Source organism: Mastigoproctus giganteus, chromosome 1, assembly GCF_048544385.1.
Source record: "Mastigoproctus giganteus isolate SK-2022 chromosome 1, ASM4854438v1, whole genome shotgun sequence".
In the NCBI taxonomy this organism is placed as follows: Eukaryota; Metazoa; Arthropoda; class Arachnida; order Uropygi; family Thelyphonidae; genus Mastigoproctus; species Mastigoproctus giganteus.
In genome coordinates this window covers 256,918,820-256,939,964 of record NC_143575.1, presented here as the reverse complement: position 1 = coordinate 256,939,964, position 21,145 = coordinate 256,918,820, and the positions used below count along the sequence as shown (strand labels likewise).

General features: G+C 35.0%; 1 protein-coding gene across 3 annotated transcripts in view; it reads right to left on the bottom strand.

Annotated features, from left to right (window-relative positions):
- Positions 1–321: 321 nt before the first annotated feature.
- Positions 322–21,145, bottom strand: part of Dp (transcription factor Dp) — a 185,624-nt gene continuing 164,800 nt past the window's right edge. For 2 of the 3 annotated variants that reach the window (XM_090385809.1, XM_090385814.1), the window contains 2 exons: positions 18,302–18,446; positions 322–532 (listed from right to left, as the gene is read on the bottom strand). In XM_090385809.1, coding sequence (XP_090241935.1) covers positions 331–532; positions 18,302–18,446 — 347 coding nt within the window. In that variant the 3' untranslated portion in view covers positions 322–330. Of the gene's footprint in view, positions 533–820; positions 909–18,301; positions 18,447–21,145 lie in introns of all 3 variants that reach the window. The other variant, XR_016547671.1, reaches the window with a different exon arrangement.

Below are 21,145 nucleotides of genomic sequence, written 5' to 3'. Positions count from 1 at the left end.
TAATAATAAATGTCCAACACCTCTGATGCATCCAAGCAATTAAGCTCAGATGAGCAGTTACAAAATGTCTCTGGATGGAAGGGCGCTTGATCACAAGGCAAGGACAACTTCCCAAAACACTGGTGAACGTTTGTTCACATGTAGTTTATTTTCCATAAAAGCATCTTCTTTCTTGAACTGATATGAAAACATCAAATTCCAACATACCATGTAAACTACTAAACTGTTCATTTAACTTTTTTGTTGAATAAAAAAAAAAAAAAAAAAATCCATAATGCATCAAAGATTGAATTTTGAACATCTTTTACAACATATGGCAATGATAATACTTCAGTTCAAATCTCCAGGGCTTAAGGGCTCATAATCACTTTCAGAAAAATCAGATGGAGTACTAGTCCCAGGGCGTGATGGCATATCAGAAAGAGATCCCATGCTAGACTGTCTTGATAATCCGGGTGCTTTAGATTGTATAGAAAGCTCTATATCCAGAAAATCTGATGGATGTGATGAAGAACATGAAGCATCTTGAGCACTGAGAGGAGAGAGAAAAGAGGTCTAAGTAAAGATCCATATAAAAATTATTACACACATTCTAAAATTTAAAAAATCAACACTAACATTTTATGTAAATATTCCACAATATTTTGCAGACACATTTCCATAAATCTTTGTTCTTCACTGAAGGAGATTTGGTGGTGGGTGCACTTATTTTAAAGTTTAGATAAACTGAGTTTTTGGTATATTTTAGTGGTTTTTCATTTGTGTTCTAAATTTTATTTCATCTTAGTTTTTATTACACTGATTGTTTAGTTTGGTTTACCTTTTAAATCAAGAAAGCATTTCAAGAAGCTACACCTGGTTGTAGAAACAGCTAGCAGAGTTTTGCCGCCAAACCCCAGCATTTCTTTCTGAATAGTATATTCAAATGAATATAAATAGCACAATAAACAATATTCTAGTTACTTTATAAACTAGCAGTTTAGGAATATTTTAAATCATTAAATCAAAATAGTAAGTGTAGTAATGGTGACACTTATTGGAAACTCCCATTACTGATTATTGTAGTTTAAACTGCAATAATCAGTAGTGGGGGTTTTTAATTAGTGTCATCTTTCTACATTAAATTGTAAAGTAGAATATTTTCAGAAACACTTGTTTTATAAAGAGTATTTTATTGAGTATAATAACTGTTCAACAAAAAAATTCTTTGAATTTGTTTTCTTTCTTAAAATAGGCAAACTTTACTAATTTTGGGTCGAGAAAAAGGAATATGACTTCAGGAAATTTTTATTAGCTTTAGTTTTTGACATACAGAACTTTCGCTATTGTCCAAGAATATAGTAATTTCAGTAGTAGTCAGAGTGAAAAGTAATATTAAAACAATCTCATATTTACATTTCCTTGATACAACATAAATCACAGTTGTTTTTAATTAAAATGTAAAAAAACAAGAACACAAGAAAACTGCACAGGAACTGAAAGCACTTTCTCAAAATGTGGCCTATTCACAACAATGCCTTCTTTTTGCTTGCCGCTTGTATTCCACTTCTGGGGCATCTCTTGTTACTGTCCAACAGTAGTCAGCAAGCATAGAAGCATTCCACCTACTCTGATATCTTCTTTCCATTGCTGAAATGTCTTGGTGGAATCGCTCACTGTGCTTGTCACTCACTGCACCACAGTTTTCAGGAAAGAAGTCCAGATGAGAGTCAAGGAAGTGGATTTTCAGTGACATGTTGCAGCCTAATTGATGATACTTTTCTAGAGGGTTGTTCACAGTCTCAACAGTTTCCAGCTCTTCAGTTTCCCAGAAAGTCATGCACAACACTTTTAAAAGCTTCCCAAGCTGCGTTCTCATTACCCTGGAGGACTTGCTCAAAGTTTTCATCCTTTAAAAGTTCACGAAGTTGTGGACCAAGAAAGATTCCTTCCTTAACCTTAGCATCACTCAACAGTGGAAATTATCCTCTCAGGTACTTGAAAGCTTCTCCATTCTGGCTCATTCCCTTAACAAAGTTCTTCATGAGTCCCAGTTTGATGTGTAAAAGGGGCAGAAGAATTTTGCTTCGATCAACCAGAGGATTGTGCTGGACATTTTTGTCCCTGGGGCACAGATTTTCCCTTAGAGGCCAGAATTTTCTCTTGTAGTGTGAGCCCAACTGTCCCATTCACACAGGACACCTCATGTATCCCAACTGCATGCCCAACAGTATTGCAATCACCTTCAGATCTCCACAGATCTGACATTGGTGGTCTTTGTACTTCATTGCTTCCAGAATTAATTTCATATTCTCATATGTCTTAAAATGTGGACAGCATGGCCTAGAGGAATTGAAGGAAGAGCACTGCCATTGTGGGACAAAACAGCTTTTAAACTTAGCTTTGATGAGTCTATGAATAGTCTCCAGTCCTGTGGGTTGTGCTCCACATTCAAAGCTGTCATCAAACCATTGACATTACAGCAGGCAATAAGGTTGCTTTCACTTTTAAAATATGGAGTCAAAGCATTCTTGACATTTGGTTGCAGAAGATTCTACTGTTGGAGCCTTGATCCCAAAAGCTCTGCTTTATCTTTCGATAGATCTAGGTCTCGAATTAGGTCACTTAGTTCACCTTGAGCGATTCTGTGTGACTCAGGTTCTGGCACAAAATCAAGATCCTGTGATATTGAGGGCCCAGGTTGACCATCATTCCTCACAATGGCCCCATTTTCATCAGACTCCAAAGTGTACTCTTCTGGAGGGTGAGGTACAGGCAGACCATCCCCATGTGCCACTGGTTGGATAGCTGATGGGATGTTGGGGTATTCCACAGTCCACTTCCTTTTTTTTTGACATGCCATGCTGAAGAGGAGGCATCATGCAGAAATAAGTCATTTACATGAATTGAGGGCTCCTCCAAATCATTGGGATGGCAAAAGGCATTGAACATCCTTTGTTATTCAACCATCCACAGAGATTTACAGCACATGTGTTGCAGCAAATATGAGGTGCCCAGCGTTTGTCTTCATCCCCTATCCTAGAGCCAAAATAATGGTAGCAGGCTGTCTCCACAAGTGGAGTCAATTGGTGTTTATGAGTGGAAAATGTCACACACCACACACAACAAAAATTGTCAACACTGTTAACACATTTATATGGCATCCCGGCTTTTTACGTAATTTTTATCCATAAACCGGAAGAGGGAAGAAAAAAAAAACGGCACATTGGTTCCTGTTTCAGTGTTACCAACCTATCTATTCTCTAGACTCCAAAATTTCCGTGTATTCACCAACATTCCCCTAAATCATAAGATGGGCTATATCGTGGAACCGAGAGCTAACTAAGTTTTAAATGTTATATTCATTTTTCTCATGCTGAAATTAAGAAGAATTGACTATTTTCAAGTCAGAAACATTTTTGGTGTTGACCAGTGTAATTAATGATAACCGGAGATGGCAGAATATTATAATTCAATAGTGGTGAATGACTATATAAATAATATATTGCAGAAATTAAAAGCTGAGGAAGGAACTATTTTCAAAAAAATTCCACCATCTTTCTCACATCACAGCTTTTCTTCTATGATTACCATGTAGAACAACTGTTTTTTTTTTTTTTTTTTTAACTCCTTCCACAAAATAAGGCAGTAAGATATTTGTAAATTATGAGAAAGGGAAGGGAGATGAAATGTGAACTAATACTATAAGAAAATTTCCACTAATGTCACATCTACAATTTCAAGGCAAGAACATGTGAAGGATAACCTGTTCCCTAAAAATGTGAAAAGGGAATGGCACAAATCCTATTTTAAAAATATTCCATATCAACAATATTCCATATCACTTTGATTTTTAAATACAAGCACGTGGAGGATATAAACCTCTCCCATTACCTTTTAATTAAAAAAATGAAAATGAAACAATTTTATTTTTCACCCCCCCTCTCAATTTCAATATTTACAATGAATAAATTAAGCATCAAGTTTCATCTGCAAGGCCAATCATCAATGGAAAACAAAATATTACAGAAATGGAATCATAAAAATGTTCCATAAAACACTTGAATCCTATTTTATTTCCATTAATCAAATTCTCTTATCACATCAACTGTATAACATATTTAGTCATCTGATTAGAATTTAACTTTCTAGATATTGACTGGAACTCATTGGGTTGGTTATTAACACACTAGCAAAGAGTGGATTTAACCAAATGATTTTTCTACAACAGCATGTTAGATAGGCAAGAAGAAGAAGCAATACTCTTGGTCTGATTATCAGCAGCAAATCTTCACACATTAAGAAGCTGCAGGTAAAAGACTGAATGAGTGGCAGTAATCACAGTGTACTGATGTGGGAATTACTTAAAGACCTAACTACTGTCAAGGGTAAAGGGACTTTGCTTTCATAACAGTCAGTATAGTGGTCTAAGACAATTTTTAAATTGTCTGAATGGTCTCAGTGAGAACAACTGATGATGTTACCAACAGCAAATGCTAAATGGGAGGCATTCAGGGATGTTATCATAGAAGCAACAAGAAGTTTTGGATAAAGGGATGGTTGTGTGGGAGAAGCCAGAGTGGGTTATTAATGGACACTGCTGTTCATGAACTAATGTCATTAGTGTAGTTCACAGGGTTCAGTGCTGGGCACATTGATGCTACTAGGATTATCATACCAACTAAGAAATACTGTTCAAGGCTTAGACCTAAATGGATGTCAGATGAACTAATGAGACATGTGGCAGAGAAAAAAATGCATGGGATGCATATAAATTATCAGGTGATACAGAGGTCTATCATGTGCAATCAAGCACATGATAGGCTTCCGTATGACAATATTTTGCATCTACATTCAACATGAGGAATTTTTTAGGGATGGGGATGTCAGAAGTCAAATTCTGATGGGAAGCTGAATGATTTTGTGATAACTGAGGGGAAAGTGAAGGAGAAATTGTTGAAGCTAAACATGATAAAAAGCACCAGGGGCAGACCAGATCTATCCAGTTATATTAAAGGAGGCAACATAAGAGGTAAGCAAACCATTAAGCAGATCACGAGAGCATCTCTGGAATCAGAGGATCTCTCTCTATGGACTACAGATGTGCAAATGTATTCCAAATTCACAAAGGGAGACATGAGTAATCACAGACCTGTTAGCTTGACTTCTGTTCCAAGGAAAAGAATGACATCACTGGTTGAAGAATTAATGGAGGATCATCTAAACAGGAATGCTGTTATATTGCAATCACAGCACTGATTTGTTAAAAGGCAATCTTGTCTCACCCATCTGATTGGTTATTATGACAGCAACGAAGGAACTGGATGAAAAAATACATTTTGATATTATGTACTTTAATTTCAAGAAAGCTTTTTATACTGTTGCACATTAGAGACTACTCTACAAATCTGAGCAGTGTAGCATTAATGGCTTTCACTATGGATAAAAGGGTGGTTGAGTGGGACAAGACAGAGTGGTTATTAATGGACACTGCTCTTCGAGAACTAATGTCATTAATATAGTTCCACAGGGTTCAGTGCCGAGCCCATTGCTGTTTTCTATGTTTTATTAATGAAGGTATATGGCTCAATGTCTAAGTTTGCAGATGTTACAAAGTTTGGCAGGGTAGTTAATGACAGTAATCAAGTAAATAAATGCACTTAAATGTGTGCTTACACATCGAAAAATAAGATCTTGGAATTTTGTTTTGCACCATTTATTATGGAATAATAAATTTGGATGTTGAATTATTTGTGAAGACAAATTCCATAACAGAAACTTGATCACGAGGTTTTTTCATGCTTCAAACTTGTAACACTCCTCATTATTCTGTATTAATTTGGGATACCAAAAGGCAAATGATGGGCTCAGTGCAGGACATGTCACTTTAACTCACAAGTTTCCCGTGACATCTCCATAAATCAGCAAGCAAATTATTGGTACAATAATTTACAGTTCATGCACACCAATTAAATGGCATGCTGCTCTGCTTACCTTGGAACAGAATCATTAGAATATTACACTAGAACAAGTTCCAACCATACAAGAACTGTGTTTCGCAAGAGTTGTCAAAATGTGAAAAACCAAACTGCATACAAATGTAGACTATTTTGAGAATTTGCTGAAAATTTGAGAAAAAAAACAGCTAAACATCCTAAATGAATTGAAAATGTCTGATGCTTGTTTTCATCTTTCAGGTTTTGTAAAGAAACAGAACTATGGTTATCGGGAAAGAGAAAATTCATGCAAAATGCATAAAGTTCCTCTTCATACAGCTATAGAGAACTTTATATTGTGGCATTTCATTATTTGGAGTGAATGGAGCCTACTTTTTTTGAAAATAAACAAAATGAGAACGTAGTACAGTCTGTCCTCGTATAGCACGATAGTTGCGTTCCTAGAAATCCTCGTGCAATGCAAAATCGTGCAATGTAAACAACAGGCCCTATGGGAAAAGTAGGGTTAGGTGCCGACCACCCAAGATTGAACACACATTTGGAACCAAAACATTACCAAACACAATAAATAATCGGGTAATTTTAATCGTTATAAAATACTTACGTATTTTATAACGATTAAAATACGTAATAAAAATAATATTATATTATAATAAAGTATTTTTAGTATTTTTTAATACTAAAAAAGTATTTTTTACGAATAAAATACGTATTTTATTCGTAAAAAAATTATTATATTAAATAAAATAGTCGTAATAAAATACGTATTTTATAATACGTAAGTATAAATTATAATACGTAAGTCGTAATAAAATATTGCTAATGCTTTTGCTTCTATCGTAAGCAAACTTGCTTTTTGTTCGATTTTCTATCCAAAGAGATGACAGCCATTCCATCTCTTCGAATTCTTTGTGTGTTAATCTAATGGATTTTAATTACACTTTGAGTTGTTTCCGCTATGAAAGTTGTTTTTATTTTCTCTGCATTCTTTGTAATTCTCGGCGTTGCCTCATTTAGGTCTGTAGCACGTGCAATATCACATGGTCTTTCATTTTGCTCAAAGCGTTTCACAATTTCATATTTTTTCTCTATTGACAGAAGCGGACTGGCCATAAGCCTTACGGGGGAAACCACGGTGGGCCGGAGGCCGGTGTGATTTTGGCCATAAACCGTAGTATGAGGTCACTATAAATTTTCCCGGGTAAGAATTTTTGACCCAGTCCGCCTCTGTTTATCGATATTGCTTTTTTTTTTTTTCTCTCTGAATCTGCAGTGTCTTAGCCAGGACGCTTCCTTTAGTAAAATACTAAAAAATTAGTATTTTACTAATTTTTAGGGAATAAAGCACAATTACAAAACGAGGAGGCACGCTTGATACACATAAACAAAGCTGTGCGCGTGTAGCAACTGAATAAACAACACCGTAAAGGCCGAGATACACTATTAACACCTCACATTTTACTAAAGCACATTCTGGGGGTTACTACCATAAAACAATAAAAACAATTTCCAGTTGCGTTTCTGCTAGTGGAATCTGTTATAAACTGGTAGTAAACTCGATCTAATTGCATTTGCGATTATATCGATAGCTGGAATTGTGTTGGTTTTTACGTTATTATGGTGAAATGTGTTTCCCCTTCACTGATATAAAACACATAAATACATTTTCAGAATCTTCTTCGTTCCTATAACACAATAGTTGGCGTTCAGTTGGGGTGATTCCGCATTCGACTGCCATTTCTTGTAAACACAAAGGCGAATCGTGTATAAGCGAATTCGGTTCGTGTTATATAAGATAACGTTCCCCTATTTATAAATCGTGTATGATCGAATTCGTGTAATGCAAACACGTGTTATACGAGGACCGACTGTAGTTAGTTACCACATTACCACACTATGATAGAAACCTATTTAGCTCCTGAGTTAGAGACTCGGCAATCAAAATATTTGGTTTCAACAAGAAGCCACTTCCCACAGGGAAGTTCTGTGGAATCGCTAAAAAGCTTCTTTACAGGAGGTCATTTCTCACCTTATTTAAATTTGGAGACATTTCTGGGCCTCCAACCCCTCCAGATTCAGACAGTTCTGATTTCTTTTTTGGAGAATGTTAAAAAGTAGAATTTATCACATCTGAATTTACTCTGGATTTGAATATTAAAATATGGGAAGGGATAGCTGCTTCCCCAAAAGATACCACAAGAGGCAATGTCTCTTATCACATCATATGTGGCAGAGCATATAGCTTGAGATCACTTTAAGATATAAGAAATCAGATTGCTTATAAAATTTCAGTATTTGTGGAATAACGTTCAAAGGATATGTTTTTCCCTCAATATAATATACAAATGGCAGGAAACAAAACTCTAAAACCAAACATTTTTGATCTGATCTCTACATTGCAACTAAATCATATCTAGCATGCACATTTTGAAAACTAAATGTGTCCATATTTTCTACCACATCCTGTATAATAATAACATACAAGATATGTTGATTGTAAATGATAAGTAATACTAGATTAAAAGGATTAATATATATATATATATATATATATATAGTAACAAAAGAAAGCTCCAGATACTGTTTTCAGTATTGTATATTGCTTTTATTACTATATAACTTGTACTTTACTTTAACATAAAAATAATGACTTAAAGTACTAGATTTTTATTTACTTCATTATATTGTTGGTGAATGCACACATATTTTTGGTGACTTTGTTGTAGTAGTTTCTCTGGAATATTGAACAAGCAGCATAATTTCACAATAGAGCGTGATTAACACCATATCAACCATCACAATATGACCAAAGTAGCTGCAACCAACTACCCTGATGATTTCATCAATGCAAGGAAAGAAAAAACACATTAATCACACTTGATGAAACAGTTCAAATTAAATGCCTGGGTTTTTTCGAATAAATTATGTGCACTAAACTATCAACCTTAAAAATGTGGTCTGTCCATTGTAAACATGATACACTGACAGAATTGTTGAATGCAGTTAAGCAACAGTTCTATCAGTTGATTATTTCACACAATCAACTGGTAGAACTGTTGCCTCTATACCAAATAAAAAAATATTACATATGAAGCATTGTTGAATGGCAGCTGAAATTGGCTTTCAGAATAAAATCAGATGGTATAATTTTTGAACTAATCTAATACCAGTTTCCTTTTAATATGTGATTTGCTTTTACTCTCAAAAGCTAAAGTGGGATCCAAATAATTTGATTAATTAAAAATTTGTGCCAATTAAAGCTAAAAATCTACAAGCCAGTGACTGAAAGTTACTTGTTGCAGCGAGTCGATTTTTGAGTTCTGTCCTTATACTCTGCAGTAAATATATTATCTAAAAAAAAAATATGTTCAACTATGTACTCAATTTTTTTTTTAAAGGCTTCTTGGCAATATTCACAATACTCAATAAATATTAAGTTATTTATATATAAAATATATGCATAAAAAAAAAAAAAAAAACAAGCATTATGAAGTCTTTAATCAAAAGTGAAGAATGAACTGAAGACTGTATCTACAATCTGCTGTACTACCTACTTTACAGAAAGGCTATAAGATTATGACATTCCTTAAAAATGCTGAAATTAATGTCGCATTAAGAAATTGAACAAAAAAAAAAGCACAATATTTTTACAGGCCAGCCTGACAGAAATTCAGCTGCAGTTCTGTAAATTGAACTCATCTTCTCTTTTACAATAAAAAAAACTATTTTTTTCCAGTTTTCCATGCTTTCACAAAATCTTTTTTGCTGCTCTCTGAGCAGTTTCTATCTGGTTTCTTAGAGAACCATTTAAGTTGACTGAATGGCAAAGAAAACTCCTCATTAACTTGCACGTTTATTCTTCAAAAATTGGGATGTGACAAATTATTCAAGGACTAAGATAGGGCACTTCTGTCAGTCGTCATTTGTTTAGAGCTTTGTTATCAAATGCATTGCATCGTGTCAGTATGAACTCAGTTAGGTATAGTTTTAGGTCAAAACATTAGTGGAGATTCAGAGTAAATGGTATATACCTAGTGGATTATATGTAGCAAAGGTACATACAATAAGGGTCATATAACTAGTCTCTGGGGTTGAGTTCCAAATATTTTGATATTTTAAGTTGGTAAGTGGACTATGAAAGGAGAAAAAATACTGTGGAATTTTGTTAAGTACTCAATTTTGAGAAATATAACAAAAATTAAGGCACCATATTTCTGAATATGGTGCCTTAATTTTTGCAGCTTAAGTAAATAGTTTAAAACAAGAATAAAGTGTTTCCAAGAGTATTTAAAAGTGGTAAAGTACATGCCTCATACAATAGTGTTATATGCATAGGAGTGTTAAGCAAGCTTAAAGTGTGAAATAACTGGTATTAGTTACACGAGAAACTCTTTTCATTGATATATCTTTCTGTTGGAACCCATAAAGGTACTCTAACAAAAACATTGTGCAGTGGCTTATAAGAGTATTTAACCCTTTTGTGAATAAGTTTGCTGAATATATATGTGGGCTCATGGTAGAAAATTTCTCTATTGGCTAACTCTGCAGAGTGAATTTCTTTTGTAGCATTTTAAAAAATTGTAAAAAAAAAAAAAAGTTTTTACATAGATGCTTTAAATATTAACTATGTTTACTCAAGCTTAAGCACCCAAACAGAGTGAAATTACTGCCAAAAATCAAATCTGAAAAAATAATTATTTAATTAATTTTTGATGCAGAAATATAGCAATACCCCGCATAGCACTGATAAATGGTACTGAAATGTTCCGTGTTATGTGAAACTATGCTGTTTGAGGTATAATTATAATGGATTTTAACTGAATGTGTACCAGAGAAACAGTCTATAAACAAATTATAATAAATCTATAAACAATTTGTGCTTGATAGCCAATTAAAAGGATTTGAAATAAAAAATATTGCAAAAACTTTATTAATGAAAAGGTAACATCATGAGAGATGAGAAAAAAGCTTTATTGTTTATTTAGGTATTTGAATAATAGTCTGGTGAAGTCATTTCTTCTTTTTCTCGGCGTACAAGTCTTTGTGGCATCGAATCCCATCTTGTAAAATTTTCTGTATCTTCATGCTATGTTCAACATCCGGATTTCCATTCATAATCACCTCGTAAGCCATGTCAACTCGCTGAAAAACTTTCTTTCTCCAATTCTTCTGCTGAAAATTCTTTTGGTGCCACTTCAGAATTGTTTTCCTCTTCTTCATATGCAGTTTGCTCGTCAAGTTCAATGAGAGTTTTACCCCTGATATAGGTTACCACAGGTGGCCAACAAGTCGATCACGATCTACCAGTCGATCATGGCTTTAATTTTGGTTGATCACCATGAATTTTAAATATATATAAAAATAGATTAGTCAAAATTTAAATATTATTATTATTATGCACCCCACTGCATACGCTTATTACAAATCTGCTGAACCACATGACTACTCTTGTCGTTGCATGGCCACTAGGCTTGTCTAGTGAAAATTCACGCAGTTACGTTGCGGAGAGCATAGTGTATGTGTCGAATTCTTATTTGGCTTACTTAATAACTGGACAGTGCTCATACGTTCATTTAATACCCTTTGATTTAAAATGAATACTATGAAAAGAAGTAAAACGTATCATTTTCATCAAGGATGGGAACTAGAATTCTTTTTTGTAATGATGAAAGAAACATGTTCTTTGATTTGCAATGCTTCCGTGGCTATTCCCAAAAAAGGAAATTTAGAAAGGCACTTCAACACACTCCATGGTAAATACCAATCGGATTTTCCGCCTAATAGTGACCTTAGAAAAAATAAATTAAAAGAACTTAAATCCAGATTATTTGCACAAAATTTCTTCGTGACACCTAACTTACAATCTACAGCAGTAACTGTAGCATCATTTAAAGCGATTCACCTTCTTGCAAAAAAATGCAAATCATTTCCTGATGGTCAATTCATCAAAGACGCATTTTTTGAAATAAGATTCTCTTTTTGAAAATTTTAAGAACAAAACTGAAATTAAAAGTGCTCTTCAAGATCTGCAGTTATCTTGAAATACTACGATGCATCAAAAAAATTAGTAAAATGTGAGCGAACAATTGTGTGCTCATATTGCTAATTGTATGTCCTTTTCTTCACAACTGGATGAATCTACAGACATCAGTGATACAGCTCAATTGCTCATATTGTTTTTGATGATTTTGCCACTAGAGAAGAACTGCTAGGTATGGTTTCGTTAAAAGAAAGAACTAGAGGTCTTGATATATTTAATGCACTCAAAACTTTTATTGAAAAAAATAAATTGCCACTATTTAAGCTTGTATCAATAACAACAGATGGAACTAAAGCAATGACAGGGCATCTTAAGGGATTCATCGCATTGTGCCAAAAAAGGATGATGAATTCCCAGATTTTTTGAGTTACCACAGTACCATCTACCAACAAGTGTTAGCTAGAAAAAGATTAAATACTAAAAGTGTTATGGACATAGCTTTCAAAATCGTGAATTCCATCAGAGGACAATCTCTTCAAAGGAGACTTTTCAAAAGGCAACTCAATGAAAATGAATAAGATATGATATTACACACACATGTGAGATGGCTGAGTCGGAGTAAGTTTCTACAGAGATTTCGAAATTTGCTGAATAAAATTAAAAAATCTGTTGATCAAAGGGGAGATGATTATCAGCAGATGCAAGATACGGAGTTGTTGTGTGATCTGGCTTTTTTGGCAGATTTTACCAGTAAATTAAGTGATCTGAATTGGAATTACAAGGAAAAAATAAAAATGTGGGTGACATGATTAGTAGTATATCTGCATATAAATATCAATTTTTGGCAATGGCTAAGAATCTCAAAGAAAAAAAATTCGACCATTTTGCAAATATATCCCGTTTTTGAATTTAACAGTGAGAAATATGTTTCTGAAATTGAATGTTGTGGGTGATTTTGGAACCAGGTTAAGTGATTTTAAAACAATTGAAGACTTTTTTCAATATATTTCTTATCCATTTAATGTTGACTTAGATACGAAAAAAATTGCAGAAAAAACTGCTGAAATTTTTACATGGAGAAAATATTACTTGAAAATGAAATTATTACATTGCAAAACAATATCTTCCTAAAAGCCAGATCACAGAAAAAGACTTTTGGAAATATGTTTGCAGAGAAAAGTAGCCAAATGTAAAAAATTGCAGTGAACTTTTTAAATTTCTGTTTCGGTTCCACATATCTACGAGGGTGGTTCAATAAAGAAGCGCCCTCACCTACTTCCATATATCGCAGAGTCATGATATTTTGTGTGTAGCATCATACATACCCATCTCTGTACTAAAGGTGAAAACTTTCAGCCCTGTGTCTTAATTTGTTTTTCTCTTACAGAGTTGAACGTGTGACGAAGCAGCATCATGAACAAAGTTAAAGCCAGAGCGATAATCCGGCATCTGTTCTTGAAGAGGAAATCTCCTAAAGAAATCCACAAGGAGATGGCTGCTGTATATAAGGATGAAGCCCCATCCTATGGCATTGTGAAGTACTGGCATAGACAGTTTAGGTGTGGTTGGACATTGGTAGAATCTGAGCCCATTCCAGGTCGTTCCCATTCAGCCATTGATGACAGTATGATCAGAAAAGTGGAGTCGTTAATCATGGAAGATTGCCGGATATCTGTGCGTGAATTGTCCCAGGAGGTGAAGATTAGTGTGGGCTCTGTTAAAACTTAATGACCAACTCCATTTACGGAAACTGAGTGCAAGATGGATTCCCCGATCGACAACAGAAATCACAAGAGTTGTTAGCCCTGTGCCAAAAAAACGAGGAAGACTTTTTTTCACTCATCTAATCACTCAGGATGAAAGTTGGATACACCACTTCGACCCTGAAAGTAAAAAGCAGTCCATGGAATGGCGACATCATGGTTCCCCACCCCCCAAGAAGGCAAGAGTCCAAGCGTCAGCAGGAAAGGTCTTGCTGACTGTGTTTTGGCATGCAAACCCATACCTAATGTTTCCTTATTTACTATAAAATTTATAGTCACGCTGTCTCAATGGCTTCTACTTTAGCCAAAATGGTAGGGTCTGTGGCTGAAATCGATCCTCCTCCTCTTGTTTCCACAACTGGGATCGTTTTTTTTTTAATTAATTTATTTATTTATTAAAACCCCAAACACGAGAGGTATTAGGACCTATAGTACTTACTACCATGGATGGGTTGGAAGTTGAGAAGACAAAAGAAGATATCTGTTGACATTAGACTTGAACTTCTGTAGACTAATTTTCAGGAAATACGTATGATTGGTTGTTTAAAAATAAGTTAAAAATAAGTATGAAGGAAGGTTGTTCCAGAAAACGGCAGTTGAATGAATAAACAAGGAAGATGAAAAGTTTGTTCTGTGAGTTTGAAGTTGGACAGTAAATGGATGTTGGCTGGTGGCAGCACATGTTCAGACTGTTTTGAAATAGAGAGCGGGAATTATAGAAGCCAGTTCAGAAAAACAGTGCCCATGAAAGTATCTGTAGAAAAGGCATGCAGGAGAAACAGTATATCTATGAGACAGAGTGGAGAGACTCTGTTAGAGATGAGTCACTAATTAACCTAACTATCCTCTTCTGAATGGAATCTAGAAGCCTGAGAGAGGTTTTAGGGGCACCGCCCCAGATGTGGGAACAATATTCCATGGTAGTGCGGATTTGTGATTTTTACAGAGTGAACAGCTGTTTTGAAGAAAAGTAACACTGACAGCGAAAGAGAAAACCAAGTTTTTTAGACGTAGATGAAGCAATATTTATAAGGCTTGTGCCAAGAGAAATTAGAAGTCAGGGTAATCCTCAAAATAGATATATCATCTTAGAAATGCCTAGAAATCGGAGTGTCACCAAAGATAAGCATAATAGTAGAAGAATCCTTTTTGTGAGATAAGACAGGACTGAGTTTTAGATGGATTGAAATCAACCAAGTTGGCTTTGCCCCACTGGAGAACCACCTGAGGATCTGCATTTAAGGAATTGGTAGCGGATATTTGAGAAGTTGAAACTGATTGAGCAGGGCAAGGTTTCTCAAACTGGAAAGTGGAATGCAATGAGCTATCAACAGCAAAACTATGGATAGGATTTCTGTTCAATGGAAGGTCATTAATATATAAGGGGAAAAGAGTGGGGGAAAGAACTGAATCTTGGGGGACACCAGCATTAGTGGAGAAGTTAGAACACTGAGAGACATCTACAATCACCCTCAGTGAGCGGTCAGAGAGAAAACTGGATAACCAATTAAAAAAAAAAAAAAAAGTTGGCAAACCATGAGATAGAAGCTTGTTTAGAAGACCTTTATGCCAAACATGATTGAAAGTCTTTGAGATGTCAAGAACAACCTGCTTGTGTTTCACCAAACTTTTCCACTGAATTTGTCCATAAATGGGTAACATAAGCCAGAATATCACCAGTGGATCGACACTGACGGTCGTTGATCATACGAAAGAATTCTAGGTAGTTTAAGAGTTGGCGGTTAATTGATTTCTCCATTACTTTAGAAAGAGTAGAAGTAATTGCAATGGGATGATAATTGGAAGGGAGGGATTTGTCACCCTTTTTAGGAACTGGCTGGATATGAGCAAATTTCCAAGCAGAAGGAAAAATACCTTTGGAAAAAGAAACTGAAAAAGGCGACAAAGAGCAGGAGTAACTTCAGGGGCAGAGGTTTTGAGAACAAGTGGAGAAATACCATCAGGACCTGGAGCTTTCTTAGCATCAAGATTTGTCAAAATCCTTCTGACATCCTTTTGTCAGAAGACTACAAGAGGCACTGAATGGAGTGTGTTTGGAATGATGGGAGGAGTTTTACCAAGATCATTAATACATGAATTGGAAGAAAAATGGGATGCTAGAAGGTTGGCTTTATCCTTGGCTGAAGTGACAATAGAACCATCTTGTTTTGACAGAAGTGGGTGCGGAGATGGGCAAAAGTTGTGGCCAATAGCTTTGGCAAGAGACCAGAATGCTCAGCTACCATTAGGGCAAGAAGCAAGTTTTCTACTCTTAGCCTGTTAAAAATCTAGTTTGAACTGATTAAACTGCTGTACAATTGTTGCTAGCTTTGGTGTAGGCAAATGAAACTGAAAAATTGGAAACAAGCCAATTACGATATGCAACGTTCTTCTCTGGAACAGCCTTAGTACATTTACTGGAAAACCAAGGTTTAGATAAAGGATGAGTGGAGTGTGGAATAAAGGATTCCATTCCTATAAGAATAATTTCACTGACACGATCTGAGCAAACGTTGACATTAGAAGTTTTTAAACAGTAATCTGACCAAGGAAAAGGTCATCCCATTTTGTATTCTTGTAATGCCAAACAACACAAGGTTGGGAATAGCCATGGGATAAAGGCTCCATTGGAGAAGAGACAATCACCAAGTTGTGATCTGAGGTGCCTAAAGGACCTCTCACTTCGGCCGTGTACTTAGAAGGGTTGTTTGTGAGAAAAAGATCAAGCATGTTGGCTGTATTGTTAGGATTGTCTGGTATTCTGGTAGGTAAATGAACAATCTGTGCAAGGTCATTAGAAATTGCAAAAGCCTCAGTGTCTTGAGCAGCTGAGTCCGTGTGACTAGAAAATGGAAGCCAGAGGGAGTTGTGAACATTAAAATCATCAAGGAAAATTATTTCACTGTTAGGAAAATTGGACTGGAGAAAGTCAAGTTGCAAAGAGAGGAAGTCAAAGGAAATTTATGCCCCCAAAATCTCTCCCAAGCCCCTAGACTCTTACCAAGAGAGGGTAGCCAGGTTAATTTTTTTTAACCACTGGCATTACAATACCAGGAAAGGATTTCTAAGGATTCTCTTTCCATAATAAAGATTATATTTATTTATAATTAATGCCTCTTTACTCACAAACTCTCCATGCCCTGTCACACAGATATTCAAGTTTCTGCTGCATGATTTTCTAGAGATGTTGTTACAAACTGCCATCTAATTCCTTCTCTTTTTCAAACTAGTGGAAGATGTACTTCAACAATCAATGTCCCTTCAGCAACTCCGAACTCGCATAACTAATTTTTCCTCTCCATCTATCACTTCCATTTCTCTTCTTTGGAACAAACTTTCAACATATACATCTCCAGGGGCTCACATCTGGTGAGTATGGCCTTGGCAAACCCAGAGTCCTGAGCTGGATATCATCATTCTTCTCTCTCTTTCTTGGTGATTCCTTTCTACTTCTGACTGTCTCTCTTTCTCAGGGTAACTCGGGGAATTTTTTTTTTTTTTTTTGGCTGGTGCAGCATAAGCCTCAGGTTTCCTTGCACCATATGTGGCTGGTAATAATAGTAATAATAATAATATAATAATATACATTTTCTAAATGTCACAGTGTACAGAAATTCAAGTCTAACGTCAACAAGTATCTTCTGTCTTCTCAACTTCCAACCGTTTTTGTGTCTGGGTCATCATAAAAGTACACATTAAATGCATAAATACTGAAAGTATTCATTCATGTCTTGTGGAGCTGAAGTTGAGAAGTTCTGAAGATCAAGCTTGAATCATAAATCTGTGTTTGTTTGTTGTTGTTGTTGTTGTTTGTTATTTGGTTTTTAGGAGCATTAGCAACTAAGGCCATATTGCTCCGGGATATGCGGTGGTCATTTCCTGACCTTTCCGCATCCTCCGTATTTGGTGGTGACGGGCTCGAACCCCGGTCTAATCAAGAAGCGTGTGCTACGCACTGCTGCTCCTTCCCACCTGGCTACGGAGGCGGCTCTGTGTTTGTAAATCAGGAGATTACTGTCTACAGGAGTCATCTCCCTACCAGCCACATTAATGGCAATATAAGTAACAGTCAGCTACTTTTCATAAAAGTGATAGTGGTTTCAGGTGTTTGAATTTTACCAGTGCAAAAGTTAAGATTTAAAGTTAGGTGGGCAGAATAATGTGGAAACTATGAAAATAGAGAATGGAAGGCATGTGTTCTCATACACCCCCACCCCTAATCCAACCAGTAAGAAGAAGAAAAAAAAAAAAAAAGTCTAGTACATAGCACCATCTGGTATCCAGTCACTCTCATCAAAGCAGCTATCAGAGTATTCACAACATAAAAAAAACACTGTACTCGTCTATTTCAAGGGGGTCAGGGAAGAATACTGTGTATTTGAAAATAGTAAAATAGAAACTTGTTAAACGACAGTTGGTTCCAAGTAAGAAATGTAAGATAATGTTAAAAAGATTTTCTTTTCACATGTTGGAGTAGAAATAAAGGAACAGATTTTAATTCTGTCCTGCATAGTGCAACATATAAAGATCAATTCTGGATATTTGTTCCTAAAGCCAAGATTAAGTAATGTACATTCAAGACAATAGAAGAGACAAGTATAAACTAATTCACTCATACAAACCTATATGACAGTGAATTATATAGTGATTTAGGGGAACTTAATTTTTCCCCTAAAACAGTAATTAATTCCGAATCTTCAATCTTTACGGTGTTTCCACTCTCACTAATCATACCTGGTGGTAAATCACCTCCTCCTTGGGCCATTTCTGAAAAACAAAGGCAAGCATTAAATGTAAACATTTTTAATTTTATTTGAATTTACAGTCCAAGGGTATAAAAGAATAATACTAGATAGAAGAAAATCTTACAAAATAATGCTTTGATGTAAAATAAAAAAACGTGTGTGTGGAGAAAGCTTCACATGGTACATAAATGCTTTTAAATATTAATTTACAAATCAATTAATTATAAATCAAAATTAAAATAAAATTGTATAAAATTTAATAAATAAAAAAGACCTTGTTATTTACTTTTATGTAATAATATCTTCTATATCTATTTATGTCTAACTTTATTCAATTTCATCAACTTCTGGATCTGAATTCAGTTTTCCCCCAAATCCTCTCTCAGGCTTCTTGATTCCATTCAGAAGAGGTCAGTTAGGTTAATTAATGATTCATCTCTAACAGTCTCTCTCCACTCGCTGTCTCATCGACGTACTATTTCTGCTGCATGCCTTTTCTACAGATACTTCCATGGGCACTGTTCTTCTGAATTGGCTTCTATAATTCCCGCTCTCTCTTTCAAAACAGTCTGAACACGTGCAGCCACCAGCCAACATCCATTTACTGTCCAAACTTCAAACTCACAGAACCAACTTTTCATCTTCCTCGTTTATTCATTCAACTGCCATTTTCAAATATCTTCTTTCATCTTCTCAACCTCCAACCCAAGCACGGTACTAAGTACTATAGGTTCTAATACCTCTCGTGTTTGGGGTTTACATAAAAAAAAATAATAATAAAAAATAAATAAAAAATATCAGACAACAATGGCTAACTCCTCCTCTGCTTTTAAAAAATAATTTGTGCTGCCATTCTACAATTACCTGGACACACAGATAAGTGATGGCAATACTACTGGTAGATTTGTAATGTAATTTTGAATAAATGGATGCACTAATTGAACACACTTAGAGCAACCATGAAAAATGTGTTTATCCCATGAGAAACAAATGAAAAAAAAAAAAAAAAAAAAAAATCTACATACTCTGGAAAAGGTTAAAAATTGAAAAATTATCAGAAATTTATACAAATAGATTTTTTTTTTTTTTTTTTTTTTGTTAAGTCTGGTCTACAGAATTAGAACAATCTAAAAGTATCAAATCCTGGTGGCAATTAAGGGCTATCTGCTCAAATATATATATATATAAAGAGGGGATGGGAAAATTATACTGTAATTTCATTTAAGAATAACATCTGTTAAAGACATTTATATACCAGGGGTCCTCATTATCTGAGGGTAATTGGTTCCAGAAAATTCCACTTAAAATGGGGACAAATTTTCGTAATGTGTATTACATATTTGAATATAATAAAATAAAAAATGGAGAAACTGAAAAATGAGACAATTACTTTATTAGACATTTTTTCTTATAATATGTTAAACAATGCAAGGTTAAGTAAAGTTTATCGAAGTAACACTATTTTTCAGTTTTATGAATAAAGAATGAATCCATGGTTTGTTTTTTTTGCCGTATTTTTTCAGATAAAATAGTGTCTTAGCATTTTGGTTGTGTCTTTAACTTCGCACTTAACTTTTGCTGCACGATCATGAAGAGGGTTATTCTCACAAAAATATTCAAGTGCTTGGTCAATTTACTCAAGGAATTCTCCTTTAATTTTCAAATCTTTAACTTCAAATCTCCATTTTTTATTGGTGATTCCATCGCATCATTTTCGTCTTCCTTTTCTTCTGTGGGTAGTTGGTCTAATTCTGCTAGCTCTTCATTTGTAAGTGGTTTAGCACTTGATTCAAGCAATTGTGCAATATCCTAATCATTAACTTTGTGGAATCCTGTTTCTTTCAAGACAAATTTTATTTGCCCTCATGGTTAGCACAGTGGGCAGAATCACACTGGGATGGAAAAGACCAGAGTTCAAATCCCATCGATTACAGGAGGAATTTTTATGGGTCTTTTTCACAACGTGGCTGAGTTAGTCGGTCTCAGACAAGGGACGTATGGTTTTTTTGTCAGGAAACTCGGGTTTTTCGCCCAGCAAACAGAAAATTTCCCTCAGAAAACTTGCAATTTGCAGACAATATGCAAGGAGCAACACGGCCTTAGTTGCCGATGCTCCTAAACCCAACAATTTCATTTTGTAACCCGGTCAATTACATTCTTCATATTCACAAAAGGAATCAGGGTATAACTTTTTCTATGAGCTATTCATTAACCTACACAAAATCTCCAATCATTTTTATACTGTGCAGAATATTAAAACTTTTCCAAAAATCATCCACGTTATTTTCATTGCATTCTTCGTATCGTAATCTCGTAACTGCAGGGACTCGGTTAATGAATATTCGGGACACCCTGTATTTTTCCAAAACAGTAAAATACTAGCTATTCAAAAACAATTAGGACATTTGGGTATTTTGAACAATCCATTCTGAATATACTATATCAACACAAAAAAGAGAGGCTAGAAAAAATAAGTTAATGAGAGAAAATTACAGCAGCCTGCATTTATTATTTACCTATTACAGTAAATTCCTGTTATACTGATTTCTAAGGTCCTGCTTAATGTTCTGAAGAGCAAAGAGCATTTTTCATTCACATTTTGGGAGATAACATTGATTTTTTTAGTTATTTTTGCTCTTATGGGAAAAACAGGGTTAGGTGTCAACCACCTGAGACTGAACACACATTTGTAACCAAAACATTATTACCAAACACAATAAA